At 57.4% G+C, this 9,494-nt stretch overlaps 1 protein-coding gene across 1 annotated transcript in view; it reads left to right on the top strand.

Moving 5' to 3' along the window:
- The first annotated feature begins 229 nt into the window (after positions 1-229).
- CRHR2 (corticotropin releasing hormone receptor 2) overlaps positions 230-9,494 on the top strand; it is a 30,511-nt gene continuing 21,246 nt past the window's right edge. The window contains 2 exon segments of the mRNA XM_019799685.2: positions 230-406; positions 543-668. Coding sequence (XP_019655244.1) covers positions 304-406; positions 543-668 — 229 coding nt within the window. The 5' untranslated portion in view covers positions 230-303.

The raw sequence follows: 9,494 nt of genomic DNA, 5'->3' as shown, positions 1-9,494 counted from the left end.
CCCGCCGACAGGAGCCACCCGGCCCCGCCCCCTGGCGCTGCCATTGGCCGCGACCGAGCCGGTGGACCCGCGGCTCGCCGCGCTCCGCGGCTCGCCGCGCACCGCAGCTTCTCTCCGCCGGGGTCCCGACTTGGCAGCCCCGGGCGGTCCTGTGCCACCCCGCGAGGCTGCCCAGCGGGTCGGGGCTGGACGGGACGGGGCCGGGCCCCGCGCTCTCCGGACAGCTCACTCTGGCACCCAGTGCCTCGCAGCCACGCCGGGCGCGCACTCACACTCCCTCTCGGCGCGCGGCTGCCGGGCGCGATGGACACGGCGCTGCTCTACGGCCTGCTGGAGGCCAACTGCAGCCTGGCGCTGGTCGAAGAGCTGCTCTTGGACGGCTGGGGGCTGCCCCCGGACCCCGAGGGTAGGCGGAGGCGAGCGGCGCGGGCGGCGCGGGCTCCTTCCCCGGCGTGCCGAGTGCGCCCCAGGCCCCGCGCTCCGAGCGCCGGGCGCTCCCCGGGTACCCGGCTGAGCCCCTCTCCGATGTCTCCGGGCTCCAGGTCCCTACTCCTACTGCAACACGACCTTGGACCAGATCGGGACGTGCTGGCCCCGGAGCGCGGCCGGAGCCCTGGTGGAGAGGCCGTGTCCTGAGTACTTCAACGGCGTCAAGTACAACACGACCCGTGAGTGCCCCCCATCCTCCGCCGCGGGCTCTGCGCCCGACGCCGGGAAGAGCGGTTTAGGGAGCCGGGACGGCTCCGGACCCGGCGTCGGAGACCCGCTGAGGGCCGCGGCGGCGTCACACCGCTGGCGTCAAGGACCCCTTACAATATTGGAGGCGCTCCTTCTGTCCCTTACCCTACTGTAGCTTCAGACCTCAGTAAGACGGTTATTTGCCCAGAGCCCAGAAAGGGAAAAAGGAAATGCTCCCTTTTAAGGGCAGATCTCTCTCACACGTTATAGACTCTGGGTGCCTGAAGTTCCCCCTCTTTGTTTAACCAATGCTACCGGCATGGGGGGTGGGGGGAGGCGCTCCGCATACGCTCGGTTCCCAAACCCCGGGGTGAGTGCGGTGATCAGACTCTTTCTACCAGAGCGGAAGGAGGGCAGGAGGCAGGAAAGATAGGAAAGATGGGGTGAGCACTCGAGTTGGGGGGGGCATGCAGAGAATAGACTCTTCTGGGCCAGAGTGTGTGGGTGGCACCTATTCCCTACCTGGATGTCCCAGCCTGGCCCTCTGGGCTGTGAGTCAGGGCTCCTGGGCAGCGTTACTCCTACTGCCCAGGTAATGCGTGGTGTCTGAATCAGGACCACCCCCCATCTCCCAGGGAGAACAGCCTGTGCCGTTCTTCCTCCTGGCAAATCACTGGCTGGCTTGACACTCTGGGGAGGGCAGCAGCAGAAGCAGCTGGTGGGGTAATTCAGCACAGGCTCTGGGTGTGGGGCTGGGGGAGGGTCTATGCTCTGTGGAAGGTCTGTGGGCTACCAAGTGGGAGTGTCTTGTAAGGCTATGGGACACAGAAATCACTGGCTCACCTTGACCGGCCACCCACATCTCCAGCCCCACCCCACCAGCGGAGAGAGGTCCTCCTGAGACCCTCAGGGGGGTGGGGCTGCTTATCTGAAGCCCCTGGTCCTGGAAACATCGTAGCAACCTCTCTCTGCATGTCTGTGTCTGAACAGCAGCACAGCTCCCCATCACCTCACACACGCACAGGTGTATGCATGCACACGCGCGTGCACACACACACACACACCTGTCCAAGCTCTCAGGGGCTGAGGCCTTCTCTGAGAGAGATGGTTAGAGAGCGAGACAGCTGTGCCCGCCTCTGATGCTAACCGCACTCGCTTGTCTGCACCAGCCAAGGGCTCTCTCTGGCGGGCCCGGGGAGGAGCCAGGCGCTGAGGAGTCCAGCAGCAGAGGTGCTCCTAATGGAAGCAGGTGGTAGAGATAGGGGAGCCACTGAGGAAGATTCCTGCGTTATCTGAGGACATGCTTCCCATCCATGATTAAAGCAAACCTCCCTGGGTGGAAGTGAGGTCCCTGACCCAGGAGGTGTGCAAGCAGAAGCATGACTTTCATGCTCCTTTCCAGTCCCAAGATTATAAAACTGTACTTCTAGGGTCCTACAAGCTGGATCACAGGACCCTACGGTCTCTAGGTTGGACTGGGACTGGGGACAAAGGACCAAGTGAGGTGATGAGGCCTCTCAACCCCATAGCCGTGGACCTAAGGGAGCTCTGCTCTGCTTCCTCCCTCGGCCTGGGCTGTCTCCTGTTCTCCCCACCAGCCTGGAGCTCCCCAGGGGTAGGGCCTGGGTCTCTTCTTCAGAGCTGAGCACAGTATTTCTTCAATCAGTTTATTAATCAGCTACTAGGTACCAGCCACCGCACTGTCGTTGAGGCCCTCGCTCATGATTGCAACAGATGAAAGAAATACAGAGTGATAAATGCCCTGATGGAGGAGAGCAAGGAGGCTGTAGGACGGGCTCATGATTGCAACAGATGAAAGAAATACAGAGTGATAAATGTCCTGATGGAGGAGAGCAAGGAGGCTGTAGGACGGGGGAAAGGGGACAGGCGAGACAGGGGAGATTTCCCAAAGGAGGTGCTGGAGCGCATACCAGACCACTGCTGTCACATCAAGTGAGAGGCTGAGGAAAGGTCAGGGCGCCACTGAGGTTGGCAAATGTAGTACCAATTAGCTCCCGGGATCTAATGAGCAATTTTCTTCATTTGGACCAAAGTGCGGGCTACACTACAGCTGCTGGGAAACAGGAGCATGGGGTGCTGGGAGCATGGCCATTAGCCAGTGCAGCCAGCCGAGGTGGGAAGAGCAGAGGAGCTGCTGGCCGTGGAAACGCGGTGATTGAATCCCCCCCTGCCCTGCCTCCTGGCTGCTGCTTCCTCTTGCCCCGTTTGCCTTTTCAGTGGGATCCTACCTTTACAAAGGATGCAGGGAGGAAAACAGCTCTGATGAGAAGCCTTGGGGAAGAGGAAGAAGGGTCTGGCTCCTCTTCCTGCCCAGTTTGTCTATGCCGCAGCCAACCCTCCGCTGAAGCCTCATTCTTCAGAAGGCGGGCATTCCCGGTGTAAGATAGCAGCTTAGTCATGAGTCCACTTGAACTTACTTCCACTCAGCTGAGCACAGAGAATCTTCCACAAAGCTAACAGGTGTGGATCATTTTCCAGGTGCCAGCTACCACGGAGAGAGCTTTGCACATGTGATCCCACTCATCCCCACCTCCTGAATGCCCCCTGAGCTATGTACCGCTTTTATGCCCATATTGCAGACAGGAAAACTGAGGCTCGGAGACATGAAGTGATTTTTCAAAGTTATAATCCACTCCTAGGCACCAGTGCAGGCAGAGGAATCCACAGCCCTCACTCTTAACCACAGGGCAATACTGCCTCCAAAAATAGACAGTTCTTGGGGAGCGTTTAGAGGGACAGAAGAGGGACTCATGCCTCCACCCTGGAGGACTGGGGAGGGCTTAGCCCCAGAGCTGGACTTCTGGGGACAGGTGGGATTTTAGCAGGTGCAAGTGGAACAGGTACACTGGAGGAGATGGAACCAGGCTTTGTGCCTCGGGACTGGTGAGTGTCGTACAGAGCATAGGAAGGAGGAGAAAGCAACAGACCAGAGCAGAAGGCTGGTTGTTGGTGAGATGATGCAGGGCATTGCAGCAGGCTTTGCCGCCAGGGTGGGAGGGAGCCTGGGGCAGAGGAGCTCAGCTTTGGGGCACAGAGCCTCTGGAGACAAGAGGAGGGGTCAGGAGGCTACTGCATCTGGCCCAAGTCAAATGTGGGCTGTGGGAGCGGAGGAGGGGACAGATGCAGGAGACCTGGGGCACTCGGGATGTACAGGACTGGGGTGGGACTGGGACATGGGAGGAGTCAGGGATGACACCAGGAAAATGCTGAGCATAGGCAGAGGTATGTTGTCCCTAAGGAGCTGGAGGGACATCCGAGTGCAGATGTCCATCAGAACGCAGTCGGCTGGAAGGGGAAAGCCCAGGAGAGCGCCCCCTGCTAGAGACAAGGCATTCTTGAATGTGTGGTTAGCTGATGGCTACAGGGGGCAGTTGGGGACGCCCGCTCAGAGCCTTGATATTTCTCACCCAGAGACTATGTTCACATGCAGCACAGCCAAGGGAAGGGATGGGACTTGTCCATGGCCATCCAGGCTAGTCCCTGCAGGAGCAAGTTAAATGTCTGTGTATCCAAGTTCCCTCCAGGGCTCTCCCCACCACCCATACTGCTGTGGCCCAGGTTCCATGCACCTGGGTTGTCATTTGACCTGTGTTAACTTATTCTTTACACGGAAAGTTTAATGGAGATGAAGTATTATCCTCATATTACATATGGGGAAATGGAGGCACAAAGAAGTTAACTGACTTTCTGAAAGTCACACTGCTTGTAACAGAGTAAGGATTCCAGCTCGAGCTCTGCCACCTCTCAGAGACCGATTGCGCTGGCTTCAGCAGAGAAGGGATTAGTTGAAAGGATATCAAGGAGCTTGTAGAATCACCGAGTGGGCTGCAGGACCAGATCTGGGGTCCCCAGCCAAGAGCTCAGGGCAGAGCTGGCCCAATGAGGGAACTTCACTCTCCCTGAGTGAGACCTGGCCACCGGCTGGGCCACAGCCCTGCTGCCACCAGCCTCCCAAAGTGCTGAAGTGTCTGCAGTGGCTGCCGGGAGCCTTTCTCCCTGTCACCTTTTTGTGGACCCCCAGCTCACTAATCCCGTGGGGGCAGGTGCATCTGATGGGGTGGGAGAATGTAGGGGGCTCTGGGGACACGGGGGCCCTGGAAGGTGAGGACGTGGCATTTCAGTTCTGGGGCAGAAGGTGGCCTCTGCCTGCCCCCAGGTTTCTCCGAGCCCAGAAGGGATGCACGTTCAAACTCTAGCATAATGTCTTTACACGGTAGCAGCTGGAGCAAGTCTGATCCCCTTCCTGGGCCTCAGTCTCCCTGTCTGCAAGGAGAAAGGAAATGGATGAGCCCAAAGTAGGCAATCCACTTCCTGCCACCTTCCTCTATCTTGTGTGGACTCTGAGCCCATGTCCGTGTGTGCATGTCTGTGCATTTCTCTGTCTCTGTCTCCGTCTGTGTTTCTCTCTATGCGTGGCTCCGTCTTTGTCTTTGGATGTATTTTCTATTTCTTTCTATGTGTATGTCTCTGCTTTCCAGTTCTCTCTTGTTTTCTAACTCTGCCACTTTCTCTCTCCCTCCTCCCCTCCCTCTTCCTCCCTCTCCAGCTCTCTTCCTCCCTCCATTTCTCCCTTCCCCTCTCCACCCCTCCCCTCCCTTCTCCCTCAGTCCTTGTCTCTCCCTCCTCCCACCCCTCATTTTATCCTCCCTGCTCCAGCACCTCCTCCTGCCTGTTCCCGGGGCCCTCATGGCTGCAAGGGGGGGGGCTGCCCCCTCCTGCACAGGGTTCATTTGCCCGCTGCGAATTGCTAAACCCAGCGCAGCTCAGCTTCAGTCTCTTGCTCTCAGGCTCGCACCATGTCCTGTTGGCAACTGTGTACTGACTGAGGCATCTGTCCGGACAAGAGGAAAAAAGACACCCCACCTGACCGAACCCCATGGGGAGGCCTGGGGGCCCCTACTTCCCAGAGCCCCACTCTAGAGACATGCTGAAGCATGGCCTGTGTTGGAGACACATAAATGGAGTGGCCTCCAGCCAGTGGCATCTTCCCATTGGGTCAGCTGCTTGTGTAGAAGTCCCCTCTTGAGCCCTGAGGGGACACGGTGATAAGAAGGGCTGAGCCCTGCCCTCAGGGAGCCCCCGGCTGCTTTAAGACCAGAATCACACAAACCAACAGTCAGAGATTGGAAAGAGGGGCTTGGTGGGTACCGGAGCATTCCTGGAAAGCTTCCTGGAGGAGGTGGGAGCGGTTCTTGAAGGTCTTGGAGCAGTGGAGACGTTACATTTGTGTCGTATGAGGGTATGAGCCGCAGGGAGGGTTCCAAACAGAACCTCCCCTCTGGGTTGAGGAAGTAGACGCTGTGAACGTAGAAACTCAGGTCTATATTCTCAGTCCCCAGTGAGACCTGTTCACACCCTGACCAGGGCGGCAAGTTCAGCCTGTGTGAGACTGGTTTTCGTGCTGGGGGAGAGGGCAAGTGGGACATGCCTGGCCATTGCTGCGGGTTTGGCAAAGAGGAGGAGGAGGAGGAGGGAAGAAAGAGAGAGCAGAGTGGATACCCCTCTGGCCAGCCAGACATTCCGGAGCATCCCAGTGGCTGGGGCTTCTGTTCGAGGGCAGCCCTCCCCTTCCCTGCTAATTAGGAGTGGAAAATGACTGGCCCAGAAAGGAAGAGACACTTGCCCAGGGTCCCACAGAGAGCCAGGGCACTGACTGGCCTCTGCTGGCTGCAAGAGCTCTTGGCCCTTGCTCTAGCATTTTTCCACCTCTGCATGCCTAGGCCTAGGCGGGAGCAGCGTGACGGTGGAGTGTCAGCTGTCCCCCTGCCTGAGGACCCTTCATCTCAGAGAGGACCAAAGGTGCAACCACTCCTGACCTCCCTCCCTCTCTTCCCAGGAAACCTCCAGCTGCTTACTCGTCCTTATCCTGCTCAGACTTTTACCTATTATTGGGTTCGTGAGAGTATTGCCTTCTTCTTACGAGAAACAAGCTCTTCAAACATGCGAAAGACCTGAGCCTTCCCGGGGCTCCTGTTCTAGAGGGAAAGAGAGAGAGACTTAAAAAAAAAAAAAAGACTATTTATTTAGAGAGAGAGCACACTCGTGGGTGGAAGGCGGAGGGAGAGAGACAATCCCGAGCAGGCTCCACACCCAGAGTGGAGCCCAATGCGGGGCTCGATCTCACAACCCCTGAGATCATGACCTGAGCTGAAATCAAGAGTCAGATGCTTAACCGACTGAGCCACCCAGGGGCCCTGAGAGAGAGAGAGCCATTCTTGAAAATAACTTTCTGATATTTGCTCTTCAGTGAAATAGCACAGTCAAGATTGTAGGAGCACATGGGAGGAGGTTGATTCCAAAAGGGGGGGAAAGTAAGCTGGGAAGACTTCACAGAAGAAATGTTGGATAGGGCCTTGAAAAATTGGGCCAGTGATGTGCCAGCTGGAAGGGAGAGTGGGAACAGATGGAGAGGAGATGTGGGTAGAGGGAACAGGGTCATGGAGGTTTTGAATGCCAGTCCAGGCCCCGGGCCTCAAGTCTGCTGGTAGTAATGCTCCCAGCTGCTTATCCATAGCCCCATGGTACAGGAACAGAATATTCTGGTGGGACATTGCTTGATTTTCAGGCTGTACCTTGGAAATCGAAATCCAGGCTGGCTGAGAACTTTAACCTTGCCCTTCCCCTCTCCTCCCTCCTACTCAGTAAAGTCAGAGCTGTAGCACCTTTTCCTGCCTACCCCCCTCTACCCCCAAGCAACCACCTGCAGAGTCTGGAACCCCATGGCAAAGCCCCTCCCCCCGTGACTCTCAGGGACCATCCCCAAGGGCCCCAAGTGCAGTCTACCCACCCGAAACCAGGTGCTCCAGAGCCTGAAAGGGAGCTCCTGTTACACACCAGCAGGGGTGGAGGTAGGGGTGAGGCAAAGCAGGAAGACCTCGGGCCCAGATTCTAAGTCCTGGCTGTGCCCTGATTGACTAAGTGATGGGGAGTTCCCCCGCATCCACGTCCCAGTGTCCTCATCTGTGTGGAGGGGACAGAGAATATGCCATCCTTGTGAGGCCCTGTCACTACTGGGGACACGGTGCTGCTTGCGGTTCCCGTGGACAGCTGGAGTGTTGTCAACAGGGGAGTAAAGACTAAGGACCAGAATAAGGTGCATTTGTATCCTCGGGATCATGCCCTTGAGGGTCCCGTTCATGCCAAGGGTGGTTGTCCTCGTTCTGAGTGGTGTGGCCTCTGTGATCTCTGAGAGCCACTGCGAGTCTGTGTCCCCTGGACGGTGTTGTGAGAGGGAGCAGTCTGTCTACACTCAGAGGGTCTGATCCCCAAAGACCTTGGGAGAGAGGCAGGGCCTTGGCCCCCCGGAGCAATACCATTGTTGGTAAAGAGAGGACATAGGATTCTACAAGCCAAAGGTGTCTTCACCCCACATGACTTCGCAGAAGCTACGGTCCAAAGCCGGTTCAAATTCTGGCCTGGCCTCTGACAGCTTATCTCAACTTTGGGCAGTTCTTTCTCCTCTTTGGGCCTCAGTTTCTCTGTATTAGGTGGGGGGTGAGCTTGACGAGTTCTCATGGTCCCCAAATGCTGATGTTTCTCTGCTCCACAGTAGTCCCTGCCTCAGGGGTCCCCCGTTCGCCTTCTCCTCCCTGTTTCCCTGTGCAGGTCGCAGGCTGGCGTCATGGCGACAAGCCCATTGAGCGTTGCTAGGGATGACTAGAAGGAGGCAGACCCGCACAATAGAGGCTGGAGCCGGGTGGTAGGTGCCTCCTCCCACTTGCACCCACCCTGGGGAGGACAGTGATCTCACACAATGAGCTGGATTCCAGTGACACCTCTTTCCTGTGTCATGGGCCCCGTGTGGGCTCCATTAAATGGCTCTGTGCCTCCCTGACTCAGTTTCCCCACTGTCTGCTGTAAGTATAGACATTTACCCCTGCCATGCATACTCAGGGATGAAAAGGTATCATGCGTGAAAAGTCCTTTGGAAATAAGGAGCTGAGGGTTTTCGGAGGTCCAGATGGACGGTTGGGACCCCGAGAGCAGTGTCCACACAACACTGAAGAAATGGGATAGAAGTTCCCCGTCTCTCATCCCTGATGTCAGAAGCAGCTGGCCCTGCCTACCCCCCTCTACCCCCAAGCAACCACCTGCAGAGTCTGGAACCCCATGGCAAAGCCCCTCCCCCCGTGACTCTCAGGGACCATCCCCAAGGGCCCCAAGTGCAGTCTACCCACCCGAAACCAGGTGCTCCAGAGCCTGAAAGGGAGCTCCTGTTACACACCAGCAGGGGTGGAGGTAGGGGTGAGGCAAAGCAGGAAGACCTCGGGCCCAGATTCTAAGTCCTGGCTGTGCCCTGATTGACTAAGTGATGGGGAGTTCCCCCGCATCCACGTCCCAGTGTCCTCATCTGTGTGGAGGGGACAGAGAATATGCCATCCTTGTGAGGCCCTGTCACTACTGGGGACACGGTGCTGCTTGCGGTTCCCGTGGACAGCTGGAGTGTTGTCAACAGGGGAGTAAAGACTAAGGACCAGAATAAGGTGCATTTGTATCCTCGGGATCATGCCCTTGAGGGTCCCGTTCATGCCAAGGGTGGTTGTCCTCGTTCTGAGTGGTGTGGCCTCTGTGATCTCTGAGAGCCACTGCGAGTCTGTGTCCCCTGGACGGTGTTGTGAGAGGGAGCAGTCTGTCTACACTCAGAGGGTCTGATCCCCAAAGACCTTGGGAGAGAGGCAGGGCCTTGGCCCCCCGGAGCAATACCATTGTTGGTAAAGAGAGGACATAGGATTCTACAAGCCAAAGGTGTCTTCACCCCACATGACTTCGCAGAAGCTACGGTCCAAAGCCGGTTC

Source organism: Ailuropoda melanoleuca, chromosome 1, assembly GCF_002007445.2.
Source record: "Ailuropoda melanoleuca isolate Jingjing chromosome 1, ASM200744v2, whole genome shotgun sequence".
Classification (NCBI taxonomy): domain Eukaryota; kingdom Metazoa; phylum Chordata; class Mammalia; order Carnivora; family Ursidae; genus Ailuropoda; species Ailuropoda melanoleuca.
This window is presented reverse-complemented; position numbering and strand designations above follow the sequence as displayed.